Source organism: Spermophilus citellus (genome assembly GCF_964194105.1).
Source record: "Spermophilus citellus genome assembly, chromosome: 7".
Classification (NCBI taxonomy): Eukaryota; Metazoa; Chordata; class Mammalia; order Rodentia; family Sciuridae; genus Spermophilus; species Spermophilus citellus.
This window is the reverse complement of record NC_138188.1, coordinates 65,700,030-65,718,885: the sequence shown is the minus strand read 5'-3', so window position 1 is coordinate 65,718,885 and position 18,856 is coordinate 65,700,030. Positions and strand designations below refer to the sequence as shown.

General features: G+C 33.2%; 1 protein-coding gene across 1 annotated transcript in view; it reads right to left on the bottom strand.

Annotated features, from left to right (window-relative positions):
* PRKCI (protein kinase C iota) overlaps positions 1-18,856 on the bottom strand; it is a 69,978-nt gene that overhangs the window by 11,634 nt on the left and 39,488 nt on the right. The window contains exons 9-16 of the mRNA XM_081301034.1: positions 14,130-14,306; positions 13,603-13,700; positions 12,584-12,670; positions 10,922-11,057; positions 5,706-5,793; positions 4,570-4,695; positions 3,085-3,164; positions 1,629-1,718 (exon numbers count right to left, since the gene is read on the bottom strand). Coding sequence (XP_081157160.1) covers positions 1,629-1,718; positions 3,085-3,164; positions 4,570-4,695; positions 5,706-5,793; positions 10,922-11,057; positions 12,584-12,670; positions 13,603-13,700; positions 14,130-14,306 — 882 coding nt within the window. The remainder of the gene's footprint in view (positions 1-1,628; positions 1,719-3,084; positions 3,165-4,569; positions 4,696-5,705; positions 5,794-10,921; positions 11,058-12,583; positions 12,671-13,602; positions 13,701-14,129; positions 14,307-18,856) is intronic.

The window sequence follows — 18,856 nt, the reverse complement described above, 5'->3', positions numbered from 1 at the left end:
AACACATTGAAGATTGGGGCCTACTTTTTCCTCTATTAGGCGCAGGGTCTCTGGACTAATTCTTAGGTCCTTAATCCACACTGAGTTGAGTTTTGTGCATGGTGAGAGACAGGGGTTTATTTTCATTTTGCTGCATGTGGATTCCAGTTATCCCAGCACCATTTGTTGAAGAGGCTATCTTTTCTCCACTGTATGTTTTTGGCACCTTTGTCTAGTATGAGATAGATAACGTATTTATGTGGGTTTGTCCCTGTGTCTTCTATTCTGTACCATTGATCTACATGTCTATTTTGGTGCCAATACCACACCGTTTTTGTTACTATGGCTTTGTAGTATAGTTTAAGGTCTGGTGTTGTGACGTCTCCTGCTTCACTCTTCTTGCTCAGGATAGCTTTGGCTATTTTGGGTCTCTCTATTATTTTTCCAAATTAATTTCATGATTGCTTTTTCTATTTCTATAAGGAATGATGTTAGGATTTTAATCGGAATCACACCAAATCTGTATAGTGCTTTGGGTAGTATGGCCATTTTGACAATATTAATTTTGCCTATCCAAGAACATCAGAGATCTTTCCATCTTCATATCAGTCAGAATGGCAGTTGTCAAGAATACACACAACAAAAAATGTTGGTGAGGATGTGGGGGGAAAGGTATACTCATACATTGGTGGTGGGACTACAAATTGGTGCAACCAATCTGGAAAGCAGTATGGAGATTCCTTAGAAAACTTGGAATGGAACCACCATTTGACCCAGCTATCCCACTCCTTGGTTTTAAGGACTTAAAATCAGCATACTATAGAAACCACAGCCATTTCAATGTTCACAGCAGCTCAATTCACAATAGCTAAACTGTGCAAGCAACCTAGATGCCCTTCAATAGATGAATGGATAAATAAACTGTGGTGTATATATGTATATATACACAATGGAATATTACTCAGCATTAAAAGAGAATAAAATAATGATATTTTTAGATAAATGGATGGAGTTGGAGAATATCATGCTAAGTGAAGTAAGCCAATCCCAAAATAACAAATGCTGAATGTTCTCTCTGATAAGTGGATGCTGATCCGTAACGGGGAGGGGGGAGGCATGGAAAAATGGAGAAACTTTGATTGGGCAAAGGGGAGGGAGAGGAGGGGAGGTGCAGGGGGCAGGAAAGATGGTAGAACTGAGATGGACATTACTACCCAAGGTACATGTATGACTGCACATATGATGTGATGCTAAATCGTGTACAACCATAGAAATGTAAAGTTGTGCTACAATTGTGTACAATGAATTAAAATGCATTCTGCTGTCATATACACCTAATTAAAATAAATTAATTTTTAACATTTCAATAATATTTTAAAAAAAGCATTTGAGAGAGTTGTTTTCAGGTGTTTAAACTGTGATACATGAGGGCTGTGGTTGTAGCTCAGTGGTAGAGTGCTTTCCTAGCATGTGTGAGGTACTGGATTCGCTCCTACAACACATTAAAAAAAAAATTAAAAAGATATAAAAAAATACAGTAACATTAAAAAACTGTGACATATGAGTTTTTCAACATTCTTTTAAGACAGTAAAATTTGGCCCAAGGTATCAATAAAACCTAATACAGAAAACAATAAAAATTTACAAACCATATCCCAATCAACATTTCGAAAGAATGGATGCCCCTGTATATCAGCAAATCCTGTTTGAGGATGACAACCCAATCGTTCCTTTGGGTCCTAGGGTAGAAAAAAATGTTCTAAGAATTATGTAAATGTCATGCTTCAAAATAATTCAATTTTGTGACCAGAGTTTCCTGCCTATTAATTGATATCTTATTTCTGAGCTGAAATTATCTACCTTTTATTTCTAGAAAGTACAATACTAGACCCAAGTTGAATTATCCAGACTTTGTGATATGTAAGATTTCCTCAGTGTTCTTATGTCACTGAAGTGGAGAATGGTCACCACTCCTTGCTTAAGAAAAAGTGGGAGGAAAAGAGACTAGCAGCATCATTTGAGCAGCAACCAGTTGTTTCTCTGACATGGGCTAGTGTCAATCAAAATATGGAAACCACCAAACTTCATAGGTTCATTCTTAGCTCAATTTTAAAGGTATATGCCGTAATTACAGCAACAAAGCATAATTTGAGTAAGACAATGATATAACCATTACCTGAATCACTGAAGTAAAGGAGTCTACAAATTATGAAGTCTTAGATTATTTATTACTATGAATGAGAACATGTTCCTGTTTTTCTTTTTGACAAAAACCATTTTATTTTACATATTAACCCTCTCACTTTCAATTGTTCACTTTGTGAAAGATTAGGTTTCAAGTTTAAATCTTTCCTCACATAATGTATTTATTTAAAACAAGTTCTTCAATTTCTGATTTTATTAAAAATACACCATTAGTTAAAAAATTAAAAATAAATACATATTTAAAAAATAAACATAAAAGCAAAACATAAAAAAAATTCACAATTATCTTACCTGTTTATCTTAGTAGGTAAATGCATACCAACTTATACTCATTAAAAGTAGAATTTATCATTACCAAAAGTTGCAACCTTAGGTCCTAAAACTTCTCTAGCCCACAAACTGCAACAATTAAACCATGTTCAGATTTTTAGGATAGGCTTTCATTTCTTTTAAATTTTATCAAATTATAGGGTTTTCAATATAACAATTTATAGGGAATATTACTGCCCAAGTGCTCAAAAAGTACTTGATGATGAATAAATTCTGTGGATAATAACAGAAAAAATGGGAAAATAGTTTAAAGTACAGTTGTGGCTAACCCCAAATATTAAATTCTTCCTTTACTGAGTATATGGTATATACACACACATACATAAAATATACATTAAAAAATTCATAAGTAACATGTAGCTGGGGGTAAATAACACTGGCAAAGTAGAAAGGAAAAAATCATCTTAGGAGCTAATGCTGTCATTTACTCTTTGGTTAAGAGAGGTATTACAGACATAACTGAAAAAGTTGCATACCTTGCTTGTTTGGAAGTTGCCTAGGCTTCTTTCTCCTTACTGGTTTGATTTATATAGAAACAAAACACAAAAGATATTTACACACAAATTTTACCTTGTTCAGAAAACTCTTTAGGACACTTGCAGCTTTTACAGACAGAGAACGTGGAATTCGAATTTGTTTTTCCAAAATAACTAGAAAGATAAAAATCATAGCATTGTGTTGAACCTTCACATAGCTTTGATTTTTAAGTTTTCGTTTTGAGATATTTAAGGCACTGCAACAATAAAAATAAGATATTACATACCCAACTAAACAACTTTTGTACTTCCATTACCTCTCTCTCCTTGGATATGGCCTCTAATCTAAGCACTGTAGTATCATTTATGAGAATGTTTTATTCTTTGATTACTTTATTGTGCCTCAGTTTCCTCACCAGGAAAATAATACTTACTTTGAAGATTTGTTATTAAGTTTGAAGTAGTTAATATTTATAAAATGCTTCACATATAATAATTACTTTTATTAAACAATGCCAAATCATTCCCCAAAGCTATTGTGTCAATTTTTACTCCCACTAGCAGCATTTGAGCATTCCAATTTCTTTATACCTTCGCTGACACTGATTATTAAACGTTAAAATTTTTGCCAAATGCATGAAATGGTAGATCATTAATTTTTTAAAAAATATTTTTATTAGTTATTGATGGGCCTTTATTTACTTATATGTGGTGCTGAGAATCAAATCCAGTGCCTCACACATGCTAGGTAAGCACTCTGCCACTGAGCTACAACCCAAGCCCATCATTAATATTTTAATATACATTCCTCTAGATACTAGTGAAGTTGAAGGTCTTTTCACATATTCCATGGCCCATTTGGGTTTCTTTCTTTCTTTCTTTTTCCTGTACTGGAGATTGAATCCAGGGCCTTGAACATGCTAGGCTCTTTTAATTTTTTCTTTTGAGATAGGTCTTGTTTAGTTGTCTAGACTAGTCTTGAAATTGGGATCCTTCTACCTCAATTTCCTGAGTAGCTTGTATAACAGGTGTGTCCCACCATACTCAGCTTAACTTTCCTAGTATAATAAATGCCTATTCATATTCTGTGATTGGTAATTATTAAATGCAGGATCCCATGGCCACACTTTGGACTGTGTGTTAGGAGGCCTTTTTGCCTATCTGTCATGCTCAATTCTTTGTACTTCCCATCATGAGCCTTCCCCTCCTCCATCTTCTGACCCCTCTTATCTTCTTGGTACTCTATGCCCCACATAATATTTGTGAACTTATATCCTCAGCTTCAGGTTTCATGAAGATGATCCTCTCTAGCCATAGGATTCCCTCTTCCATATAGGTTTGTGATATATTAGCTAATGGAATCATTTGCAATGATTGTGAATACAAGAAGGTAACTGCAGATGAGACTGGAGATGAGAGGGGCAGGAAGGATGTATTTAAAAAAATCAAAATCTCATTAAGTAAGGACTATACTGTTCAGATTATTATCCTTTTTCTTATTCAAAGTAATACTCTAAGCACACTTTCTATTCTAGAGTAGGTTATTCACAAAGAATCTCTATAAAGTATTGCAAATTACCTTGGAAGAGATAATCCTCTGTGTTTTGATCAGGGTTATCAGAACTCCCAACAATATCAAACGGAGACCTTCCTGCCATCATCTCAAACATTAGTACACCAAGAGCCCACCAGTCGACGCTGAAACCTTCAGAAAGACAGTTTAAAGCAATAAATTATCCACTCTGCATGCTTGTAAGTCACTAATTGGAGGTTCATTTTTTGTCACATAATAAAAAAATAAACACAATGAGACAGTAAACTCTAAATTATTATAACTATCTGAGTAAGTTCTGAGAATTACAGAAATATGTCACTTACCATCAAAGGTAAGTGCCCAAAAGAACATCAGAATATAAAATTATGGGCAGTGAAACATAATTTTTTTTCCAAATATAGTTGTAATTTCAGACTCATGCCCACTATCTAATATTTTGTTTTGAGGATATAATTATATAGCATTGGAGAATAAGCTTCTTTGGTCTAAAACTTGATTTTTTTTGCTAGCTGATTAAAGACTCCTGAATTCATATTCTGAGCAATTGTCAAAAGTACCACATTCCCCTTTACATTTGCTGAAATCATAGGACCAGAACTCAAAAAGTCAAATCCTTTTTGAGGAAAATTTATTTTCTGGTGCCTGACAGCCAGCCAATCTTTCTACCCTCTTACAGATTTCTGAAGGAAATATCCCAAAAAATCTGGAGAACCTTCTATCATGACTCACTCTGGAATCACAGGGCTGCTGTTATGAATCCCTTACTCTGTAACACTGTAGTCATTAGGACATTGGGCATATTATTTAAACTTTTTGTATGTCAGTTTCTTTATCTGTAAAATGGGAATCAACAATGCTTACCTCAGAGGGTTTTTGCAAAATTAAATTAGTTAATATAATATAAGCTGCTCAGAATAGTACCTATCACTCTTCAGTGTTCGTCATTAATAAAATATTATTTAAATTTGTACCCCTATAGACCACCAAGTCCTACTCTCTGATTTCAGAGTCTGAGGGTCTTCATGTATATTTTAACAGAATCAAGAAAGTTTACATTAGTAAGATCAGTATTAAAATGCTGTAGTTTACTATAATATATTTGTTACCACATTTAACCACCCACTTAGCAATAGCTGAAATATCACTTATGTATTTATTACCATAATCTTCTCCTCTTAAAATTTCAGGAGCAATGTAATTAGGAGTACCACAGAAAGTGCTGGTTGTATCTCCTGGCCGTAATCCTTCCTTTTATGAAACAAAACAAAGAAAGAAGAATAAGATCTAAAATTCTGTTTTAAATTCACCTTCTCTATTTTATCTATCACATAACTTCAGCATCAGTAATATATTAACCTTAAATAATCACTAGAACAAATGCATTTATTATTAAAATTATGGGTTGCCACTAAATAGCTTAAAAAAAGATTATTAGATGTTGCTAAAAAGTAAGTTCAACTAAGAATTTTAAAATGCATTTAAAATGGTTTATATTCAGGTTAAAATTTAACACAAAAACTTAAATTATAGGAATACAATGAATCGTATTTCAGGAAGAAAAGCAGCATTTTAAGTCCCACCTCCTGACACAACAACTGTTGACATAACGTTGTTCATTTTTTCTATGGCACAAGATTTTTGGTTCTCATTTTAATAGCTATAAGATGGTGAAAATTAATGCAAAATACATTAATAAGCCTAACTAGGGATACTGGACAATAATGAATGGCACAGTCACCAAGAAATTATAATAAATACAAACTTGTATTTTTCTCAAAATGAAGAGTAAAAATAGACAAAATTATTAGAAGTTCACAATCTTTAATCTTGATGAGATTTTTAACATATCTATATCAGAAATGATAGATTATGGGGTTGTGGCTGTGGCTCAGTGGTGGAGCACACATGAGGTACTGGTTCAATCCTCAGCATCACATAAGAACAAATAAATAAAATAAAGATGTGTCCATCTACAACTAAAAAACCTATTTTTTTTAAAAAAAGAAATGATAGATTACACAGATCAATAATTAGTAAGCAGAGAAAAATGTGAAAACTAGATATATGTAGATACACTATATGTATAACTAATATATATGTATAGCTAATATACATATATGCATAATAAAAACACACATAAAACATACATATAGAACATATGTGTCCACATGTGTGTGGGGAAAGGAGAAAGAAACATTAAAAGAGAGACTTTGTTTGCATGCAAAACAGAAATCATTATCTTTTTAAAGTACACATGGGGTACTGACCAGATACTAAGTCATAAAAGAAATCTCAGTGTATTTCAAAGAGCCAATGTCATTTCGATAAGGCAACTAAATAAGGAATCAACAGTAGACTGGTGATATAATTCAGTTGTATAATGACTGCCTAGCACTTAAGAGGCCCCAGGTTTGATCCCTAGTACTGTGGGAAAAAAATAAATAATAAAAAGATAGTCTAAAAATAAAAGGGGCAGAATATGATTATATGTATAATTAAGCATCTTTAAAAAATGAGGACTCGGGCTGGGGATGTGGCTCAAGCGGTAGCATGCTCGCCTGGCATGTGTGCGGCCCGGGTTCGATCCTCAGCACCACATACAAACAAAGATGTTGTGTCCGCCAAAAACTAAAAAATAAATATTAAAAAAATTCTCTCTCTCTCTCTCTTAAAATAAATAAATAAATAAATAAATAAATGAGGACTAAACACAAAGGCACCTCACCACTGAGCTACATACCTTTTTTTTTTTTTTTAATTAGGGTCTCCCTAAATTGCTGATGTGATGATAGCCTTGAACTTGTGATCTTCCTGCCTTAGCCTCCAGAGTCACAGGGATAAAAGGCATGTGCCACTGGGCCTGGCTCCTTTTTGTTGTTGGTGTTTTGTTTTGTTGTTTTAAACTTTAAGTGTTCCTTAATTACAGACTTTCTATTATTAATAATTATGAAATTCAACTAAATATATGTAACTAGAATTTAACCCTTTTCTGATTATTAGATCACACGTAACAAAATTCCAAACTGACAATGGAGTGGGGGAAGTATACTGATAATCAAATCTTCCTCTCATTACTGTTCTTGATGCATTCAGTTTTAGCTTCCCAGATGAAACCATAGCTTCTTATGCATCCCTCCAGAGATATTCTGGGCATGGTATACATATTTTCCTTCAAATTTTATTCTACTATCTAAACACTACTATAAACATCTACAAGAAATACTTAGTAACAGGTTGTTATCCCAAGGATTTTTTAAAAAATTATTTCTAATAGGGATATACATATTTATTTATTTGGTACTGGGGATTGAACCCAGGGGTGCTTAACCACTGAGTCATGTCCCCAGCCCTTTTTCATATTTTATTTAGAGACAGGGTCATGTTGAGTTGCTCAGGATCTAAGTTGCTGAGGCCGGCTTTGAACTCAGGATCTTCCTGCCTCAGCCTCTCAAGCCACTGGGATTACAGGCATGCGCCACTATGCCTGGCCATGTTAGTTTTATGTACTAATAACTATAAATATGACTTAAGATGTTTTATATTATTTTTTATAATTTTTTTTAGTTGTAGATGGACATTATTTTAGTTATTTTTATGTGGTGCTGAGGATTGAACCCAATGTTTCACATGTGCTAGGCAAGTGTCCTACCACTGAGCCACAACCCCGACCCTATTTTTATTGACATGGCTTGTCACACATTATCATGATAAATGACACACACTTCCAGACAACAAACAGAAGCAAGAGACAATCTGGTAACATGTAACAGAGCTACACTAAAATCATGCACTCACTGAATATCTAAATGTAGGCCTATTAGCTAAATTATCTATGGCACAACATAGATATTGTTAAAATTTCCCTGTTGACAAAAAAAATAGTTAAAGGTACCTCAATTCATAAATGGCTAATTTTTCACTCAATAAAATTAATACTCATAAAATATTTCAAATATTAAATCTGAAAATATAAAGTTTAAATCATATCCTCTGTACTCCAAAGGTATCTAGTATGAGCCTGAAGAAATTAAGTTAAAGAAGTATTTCTGAATTAACTGAAAAAAAAATTTAGCATTTATAGTTTATCTAGAAATTGTTACCAACAGAAGAAATGAACTCAATATTTGCAGGAGGTTACACTTTAGGTAAGTTTAAATACTGACTCTAAGTCACAAGATAGAAGCATCCAAATTTTAAGAGAGTTCATTTCCCATGAACTTTCACATCAAAAGGGAGTAAATGTGCTAGTAAGAGAAGAGACAGGGGTTGGGGTTGTGGCTCAATGGTAGAGTGTTCTCCTAGCATGTGCGAGGCCCTGGGTTTAATCCTCAGCACCACATAAAAAAATAAATAAATAAAATAAAGGTATTGTGCCCAACTACACCTAAAAAATAAATATTAAAAAAAAGAGACAAAATATTGTTAGTAAAGTCACTGAACAGAAATTCCTATCCTCGTGTTCTTTCCCATTAATAAAACTAAGCAGCTCTTGCAGAAGGTGGGAAAAGCAGAGAGAGATAGGCAGGCCAATCTCTGAGGTTTACCAAAGATCCTGACTAACTTGATTGAAGATCCTTGTAAAGAGTGAGGATGTAAGACCAACAAATTTCATTTTTCAATGAAAGTAACAAAAGACAAAAGGAAAAAAGGAAGAAGAGAGGGAAGGAGGAACAGAGGAAAGGAGGAAAAAGAAGGGGAAAAATGAAATAGGAAGTCAGCCTGCCTTAATACTTTATGTTCTCATTGTTTATGTAAAACAAAACTGTTATAATATAAAAAAGTAAACAGAATTAGTGTTTGATGCTATATAATAAAATATGACAATACTTTAAAGCTTTATTTAATGTTATGAACATTTTATATTGTTAGATTTTTTGACTTTAAATGACTTATAAAATAAAAAATATTTAACTAACAAAGTCAATAAATATTTATCATAAATTACAATAAAAATTTTGGTCTTATAGACCAAAATATTTACTCAAAATACACAATCTAACCAACATTACTTTTGACATACAATAGTTTTTCAAAAAGATGCAATAATTTTTCCTCCCTGGTATTGGGGACTGAACCCAGGGTCTTAACATAATTTATATACACATCACAGACATATGAGAATGCCCATTTCATTATTTTCTTTTACCTATAGGCCAATATCTGACAGGCAAAAATAGGTGTCAGTTTTAATTTGCAGACTTTGTAACAAAGTTAACATTCTTCATATTTTTTGTTCAGTTTTGATTTTTCTTATGTAATCTAAGATTTCATTATTACTGCCACTTTTATTTTAAAATGGCGGTGGGTTCCCTAGAGGAAAAAATGGCACAAAAATAAAAAAGGTATCACAAATATGACTGCAAGGCACACAGGGGTTTCTAATCACTAAACTTTCTAATTATTTATCACTGAACATCCATATAATACTATAAGGCTTATCACAAGAAAAATGGCTTTTAGTATTACCCATAAAAGCAAAATTAGTTTTGCTTTTATTTTGAGACAGTCTCACTATGTTGCCCAGAATGGGGCTCACATTTGATATCTTCCTGCCTCAGTCTTTCAAGTAGCTATACTTAAAGGTATGTACCACCACACCAGGCTACAAATATAGTCTGTGAAGATCTTATTTTCTAATTTATTCTTAACAGATAATAAAATTAAATCTTCAATATGATTAGACTATCTTGTGTGATGTTGGCATTTAGAAATCTCTGGATCCTGGTGGTGCTACCATTAAGTGAATGGGGAATGCAACTCACACATTTACACTCTTGTGAGGGTAATTTTGTACCAGCTGCTTCAATAAATAAAATGGTACCCTGCATGTTTTGTGGAAAAAGATCAGACTTTCAAATGAAACACTTGTCACAAAAATAAAACAAGAAATAAAGAAGATATGTTTTGAGAGTAACAAAAATTCTTATTTGATTTTTACTATACTGTGTCAGATAGTTAACATTTAAATATAAAAATGTTAAGACTTCAGGGAAAATTCTGAACATGCATTATTTAAAAAATAGACTCCTACTACATAGCAAAAATTGAGAGGTCATACGCAAATGTCATGCTCAAGTAATGGGATTGTAGATAATTTTTATTTCTAAATTTTCTTCAATAATGTTACAACTTTCCAGAAAAAAAGTTATAAATCATGAAAAGAAATTAACTCCTCTTATAGCACATAAAATACAGAAGATATGGGAATTTTGCAAATTATTAGGAAAAAAGTATATTTGTCTTTGTGCTAGAATTTCAAACAGCCGAAAGCAGCAATCATCTCTCCCATCTTTATGCAGTTATTTTTTTTTACCAAGACAACTTTATGAGCTACAGAAGACTATTTTTTTATTAACAACTAGAAAAATTTTCTTACCTTACACATGCCATAGTCAGTGAGTTTAATGTGTCCTTCTGAATCCAATAATACATTGTCTAATTTCAAATCTCTATAAATTATCCCTCGCTCATGAAGATAATTTAAGGCTAGACTAATTTCCGCAGAATAAAACCTAAAATAAATTTAAAAATAAGTCATATGAGGGCTGGGGTTATAGCTCAGTGGTGGAGTGCCTGCCTTGCACATGTGAGGCACTGGGCTCAGTCCTCAGCACCACATAAAGATAAATATAATAAAGGTATTGTGTCCATTTACAAATAAAACAAAAATATTTTTTAAAAATTCACATGACTTAAAATTTTAAAATTGTAATAAATTTCTAGAGTAAGGTATTGAACTTCTATTCCCACCTGCAGTTTTCTCCTCCCAGTACTTTAATACAAAAAAATTAGTCAGGAGGATGAGTTAGGAGGATGGTGAGTTGAAAGCCAGCCTCAGCAACAGCGAGGTGATTAGCAACTCAGTGAGACCCTGTCTCTAAATAAAATATAAAATAGGGCTAGGGATGTGACTCAGTGGTTGAATGACCCTGAGTTCAATCCCCAAATCGCACCCCCGCCCAAAATTAGATTCCCACTTTAAAATATCTGAGCCCAAAACACAATTATAAAAGTTCTAGTCTAACTTAAACTCGTATTTTTCATAATGTGATTAGTTTGAAAATTTTAAACAGAGGTTTACTTTGGGTCCTTGGATGAACTTTGCGCAGTCCAGAATTCTACAACTGGAGGCAAAGTTGTATGTGTACATGTACACTTATCAGAGTTCCTATAGTTTATATCACCTATCTAAGGGACCAATGACTATCCTTAAAAACTAAGAAACAATGCCAGGTATAAAATAGAAAAAAAATATTAAGTTGACTATTCAAAAAATCATACTAAGATTTTAGAAAAGAAATTAAAAGAAACTATTCTACAATAATAAAATTTAACATTAAAGAATAAACTTTTGAAAACTTTACCAACTCACTGATAACTAAAACTGGCCTAAATAATGAAAATGAAACATCCAAGCTGGTTTGGTAGCACAATATCACAATTTTTTAAATTAAATATTTATTTTTTAGTTTTCGGTGGACACAACATCTTTATTTATTTATTTCTACATGGTGCTGAGGATAGAACCTAGGGCCTCACACATGCTAGGTGAGCGATCTACCGCTGAGCCACAATTCCAGCCCCACAATATCATAATTTTTACAGGAACATAATACATGCCTTCTAACTACTTAATTTTGTGATTAGAGAATCTGAACTTATTCTCTGCTTCAGTTCCTCCTACAAAAGGAAAGACGGTATAGAAGCAGAACTGGCACTTGAATATAGTAAAAACCAGAGGTAGTTTCCCCAAATTCAGCTGAAGAAACAAGGAACAAAAACTATGTTCACAATTCAAAATATAATCTGACCTTGCTATAAAAAGTGACCATTTGATAAGGCCAACAAACAAAAATAAACTGCAAATTATAATGCATATTTAAAATTATGTAAATTAACTTAGCTCAGCCACAACATGATTTAAAAAGAACTAGTTAGCATCAAAATAAATTATTTACATACTTTTTTCGACTACTGCACATGAAAAGTCAGGCAGTCCTGAAACAAACCCAACACAAACAACATTTTAAAAACCTACCTGGCATGTTCTTCAGGAAGTTTTCTTTGTCGCTGCATATGAAACATCAGATCTCCTCCATTTACATACTCTATAACAAAGAACAATCTAAAACACAGGAGAGAACCATGAAACCAAAATTCAAAATATGGTAGTATTAACTTTACATTTTAAACACTAACTAGCCACAATATAGACAGCATTCTCTATGATTTAATCTTTAAAGTAAATGCCAAAGATTTGGTGGAAACAAAGGGTACACAGAGTACAAAAGATCAGAATGTACATCAGCATGATAATAACTCTATATCCTCCTACTTCTAACACTAAAATTGTAACGCTTGCGGCCTGGGGATGTGGCTCAGTGGTAGAGCCCTTGCCTAGTATGTGTGAGGTACTGGGTTCGATCCTCAGCACCACATAAAATAAATAAATAAAGTTTGGGCTGGGGATGTGGCTCAAGAGGTAGCGCACTTGCCTGGCATGCGCAAGGTGCTGGGTTTGATCCTCAGCACCACATAAAAAATAAAATAAAGATATTGTGTCCACTGAAAACTAAAAAATAAACATTAAAACATTTCTCCCTCAAAATAAATAAATAAAGTTTTTTAAAAAGGCAAAAAAAAAAAATTGTAACACTTGTAATCTGCTCATCCCAATTCAACATTTGCTAGATAAGTCACTTCTGACTATCATTTAAGGTTAAAAAGTTAGATTTTTTTTCCCCATAGTTAAACTCTAAGAAACATTAAATCATAAAATTAGAATCCTAGGGACATTTAAAAGGTGGGATTTCTATTGCCATAATTCTAATCTGGCTGTTTCCTTTTTCACCTAAAGCAGGTCATTTCCTAATGGCAAACCAATAATGGCAAACTGATATCACTACTTATTTTATGAGTAGCAGGAAGCTGTAAGCATAATACTTTCTCTCCTTCTCCATGACTTCTGCTTCATGAATTATAGCGGACAGGTTTACTATATAATATACCAACATGCATGAAGCCCAGGATTCATCCCACTCTCTTTCAAAGTCTTACCTGCTTTCTGTCTGAAAGCATGAATGCAGCCCAACAAGAAAAGGATGATTTGAAGCCTGCTCAAAAACATGCTTTTCTGTCTGTACCCAATCAATATCCTAAATTAAAATATGAAACAAATCTACGTCAAACTGAGATTAAATAATCAAAATTAATGATAAATTTGTTCTTTAGCAATTCAAGTATCACAAATTCAACTATGAACTAACAAAGCTAAATTTCAGAGCCACTGATAATCATGAAGCAAAAATTTATACAAAAAGGGAAAACACCACTAGTTAACCTTCCAGTATTATGCAACGCTTTAGAAAACTTTTATAAAGTTCAAGGACTTCTGGTAATATATGGTTTGATTTTTATTTTTTAAAAAATCTAGCAGTAATCAGACTAAAGATCTCTTACATAATCTGCTTGAAACATATTAAGAAAGGTACAGCAAAATAATAAAACATGAACATTGAGGCTTTCTCTGATACAATACTCTGAGGGAGATTAACAGCTTAGAAGCAGAACTCTACTGTGCTTACCTCATCATCATTGACGAGCTCTTTTTTCACAACTTTCATCGCATAAATACGATCTGTTTTTTTTAATCTAACCAACAGTACTTTGGCATAACTTCCTCTTCCTATTACCCGAAGCAAATCAAAATCCTGAAGACCTAAACTGGATGAAGCTTTGCCACTTTCCCTGGTGTTCATTGCCTGTCAAGAACATTCATATCAAAGAGTTATACCTAAAAGTACACTGAATAGTAACATTTACTTCTTTATTTAGATACTGGGGTATTTAACCACTGAGATACATCCCCAGCTCCTTTTATTTATTTTGAGACAAAATCTCACTAAGTTGCTCATACTGACCTTGAACTTGCAATCCTCCTGCCTCAGTCTCCCGAGTTGCTAGAATTAGATGTGTGTACCACTGTGCCCAGCAGTAACTTACATTTCTAACACTTTGTTATACTTATAATGATTTTAAATATTTTCTTAAAATAAACATGGTAAGTTCTTAATTCTTATATAATTGCAAGCCATATAATACACATGAGATTGGATAAGTTTGAGCTAAAGTAAAAGTAGGAATGGAAGGGAGTTGAAATCTGAGAAATGTGCAAGGAGGGCTTTACAAAGACCTGGTTTCTGTTAACTTTTAGGTATGGGGGCAATGGAAATGCGTGAATAAAAAATGACAATAACTTTGGTGACTGAGGGATTGGAGGTATCACTGATAGGAAAAATAAAGTGTGTGAGTAGGTTAGACTGACAGAATGGTTGGGATAATAGTTCGAGTCTTCATATTGACTTTGGGAGTTACAAGGGGACATGAGAAAGAGTATGCTGGATGTTTTGATATATGAGATCTAAGCTAATCAGAAGGCACATTTAGAGGCATTTTTAGATTAAATAGACAGGAAACAAGCATGAAGCAATTCAGCTAATGAAAGACAGAATCATGTGAAGATTTAGAAATAATACTAATAATTTGCTATGGTAATAAGAATAAACAAAGAGGAATTAAAAACAGATTAGGGCAGGTTAAGAAAGAAGAGAATGGTAAGAAAATAAGTCAATGCTTAACTGCAAACTATAAAAAAATAAAATAAAAAAAAGCACAGCTCCTTTCAGACACAATGATGAAAGACTACATGAAATAACAGAAGCCAGGTAACAGTGGAATGTCACCTTCAAAAGGCCTAAGGAAAGAGAGTACTAACCTAGAATTCTATATGCTGCAAAAATAGTCCTCAAAAACAAAGTGAAATAAAAACATTTTCAGGTAAAAACTACTAAACCCATCACCAGTAAGCTTATAAGAAAATATGAAATTGAGTTCTTCAGGAAGAAAAATATGTCAGATGGAAGAACAATGACACAAAAAGGAAAGAACAAAAAGTAAAATGTGGGCAAATTAAGTGATCAATTATTTAAAACACTAACACACATACACAGAATTTTAAACTATGCAAAAAGCACCAAAGGCAGGAAAGAAAAAGAAATTAATCAGAAATATGCTAAGGTCACTGTATTTTCTGGAAAATGATGAAAGTATTATTAATAATTTGTACTAAATTTTAATAAGAACGCAAGATGCAATCTCTAGACAAACCAGTAAAAGAATGAAGTTAAAAAAAAATCATAATATCACCACCAAACATTCAACAGATTTGCTAAAATTAGAGACTGACTACACAAAGTGTTGACAAGGATGTAGAGCAAATGAACTCATACCCTGTTGGTGAAACTAGAAACTGACACAAATAGAAAACTGTTGCCATTATCTACTAAAGTTGAATGTGCACATGAACTAGCCAACTCCACAATTAGTTACACACCTAACCAAAATGCTAATACATGTGAACTAAACCACATTTCCAAGAATATTCATAGCAGAAAATCATAATAATCAAAATCTAGGGGGGCAAATCAACAGTAGAACAGAAAAACTGACATAACAGTGAAAACAAAAGAAAACAAATACAAAAGAATACAAGCTGTATGAATCCATTTATATAAAGTTTGAACAACAAAAAGGCAAAATTAATGTGTGGTGTTAAGACAGTGGTTGTGTTTGGGGAGAAGGGAGTCCTAGTGGCTGGGAGAAAGCATAAAATGGCATTTCAGGATACTAAAGGACCTTCATTCTTGATCCAAGTGATCATCTATGAAATGAAATAGGTGTTCACTTCGTGAAAACATATCTGCCAAATATTAATGATCTGTGCATTCTGCTACATCTATTTCTACAATTTAGAAGATATTAAAAACTGTAAAAATAAAGGTAGATGAGTCTGATAAACAACCAAACTGAAATTAATAATAATAATAACAGCAGTAAAGATTTCTAAAAGGCGCACAAACTACATAAAAGGTTCAAAGACCAAAGGAAAGAAAACCTTAACAACTTATAGTACCAGAAGAACAGAGAATTTAGTCCGTATTATTAGGAATGTCTTTCTTTGACTGACTCATTTAATTTGTGAACAAAATGTAGAAGATTTTGTTAGTTGTAAGACAGATTATAAATGTTGACAACCTTGGCAATGTAAAAGTAAAATATGTAACTAAAAGAAAAATTAGAAGAGAGAGTATAGATAGCTAAAACAGAGTCAATATATTGACTAAAACAGAACAAGAATATGAGATTAAACAGGTGACCAACAGATTTCCTTCAAAAATACAGCAGTAGAGAAAGTGGGCAGACAATCTCAAATTATATTACAGAGCAATAGTAACACAAACAGTATGGTATCAGCATAATAACAGACATGAAGACCACTGGAATAGAAGAGAGACAAACGGATGTAGATTAAGTCATTTGATCCTTGACAAAGGTGCCCAAAGCATATGTTGGAGAAACGACAGCCTTTTTAACAAATGGTGCTGGGTAAACTAAAAATTCACATATAGCAGAATGAAACTAGATCCCTATCTCTCACCTGGTATTAAAAAGCAACTCAACGGCTGGCGTTGTGGCTCAGTGGTAGCGTGCTCGCCTAGCAAGTGCGAGGCCCTGGGTTGGATCCTCAGCACCACACAAAAACAAATAAAGGTATTGTGTCCAACTACAACTAAAAAAATAAATATTAAAAAAAAAGCAACTCAAAATGAATCAAAGACCTGGAAATTAGACCAGAAACACTAAAATTGCTAGAAACAAACAAACATAGGATTAATATTCAAACAATGAGGGATGGGGTTGTGACTCAGTAGTAGAGCACTTGCCTTGCACATGTGAGGCACTGGGTTTGATCTTCAGCACCACATAAAAATAAATAAATAAAATAAAGGAAAAAAAACCTCAAGGGCGGGGGTTGTGGCTCAGTGGTAGAGTACTTGCCTTGCACGCATGAGGCAGTGGGTTTGATCCTCAGCACTACATACAAATAAATAAAGATATTTTTAAAAAATTTTAAAAATATTCAAACAAAAAAAGGAGTGTAAGCACCAAATGTCTCAAAAAATTCCTGAAGTTCAAGAAATAAAACCAAGAATCAATAAGTAGGACAGCATCAAAGTAAAAAGATCTTTGCCAGTTACTTTTCCAACAGGGGATTAATATCCAGAACATATAAAGAACTCAAAAAAATACATAACCTAACTAATGGATGGGCAAATGAACTAAACCGACATTTCTCAGAAGAAAAAACACAAATGGCCAACAGACATGAATATACATTCGACATCCTGAGGAATTAAGAGAAATGCAAATCCAAACTATATGGAAATTTTATCTTGCTCCAGTAAAAATGGAGATTATCAAGAATATAAATAACAATAATTGCTGGAGAGGATGTGGGGGAAAAGTGCACTTATACAATGTTGGTGGGACTGAAAATTAATACAACCACTTTGGAAAGCAGTATGGAGAATCCTCAAAAACTAGGAATGGAATCACCATATCACCCAGCTATCCCACTCCTTGGTATTTATCCAAAAGATCTAAAATCAGTACACTATGATAATAAATGCATACCTATGTTTATAAGAGTAAATTCATAATAGCTAAGTTATAAAACCAGCCTAGGTACAAAGAAAATGTGGTATACACATGTAAAATGGAGGTTTACTCAGCCATAAAGAAGAATGAAATTATGTAATCTGAAAATAAATGGATGGAATTAGAGACACTGTGCTTAGTGAAATAAACCAGACTCAGAAAGTCAAGATCAAATATTTTCCCTCATATGAAGAAGCTGGTGTTGTGTGTTGGGCAGATATATATTTTTAACAAAGTGGGGGGAATATCACAAAAACAGAAGTCCAATAGAGTAGAGGAAAGGAATCAAGAGGGAGGGAGGAGAGGAGGGCATATGGGAATGAAATCTACCAAATTATACTATGTTCATGTATAAAGATACAATAATAAATTGTTATAGATAATAGATATAAATAAAATATACTAATTAAAATAATAATAGAAGGAATATTTGTAAAGTCCAGAAAGAGGATTAGAAGGAAGGAGAAGGGGAGGGAAAGGAAGGTTCAGGGAAATGAGATTCGTCAAATTTTATGTTATGCATGAATATGGTAAAACGAACCCCACTGTTATACGTAATTATAATGTACCAAAAAATGCAGGTAGATAAGAAGACTAACCATGTAATACTAATTATTTTAACTGGGTAATGGATACAGGGGTTTTCTTATACTAGTCTGCCTACTTTATGTTTGAAATTTTCCATAATAAAAAGTTAGATTTTATTGACTGCTGTGGTGGTACTGGAGATTGAACACAGGCTTCACACATGCTA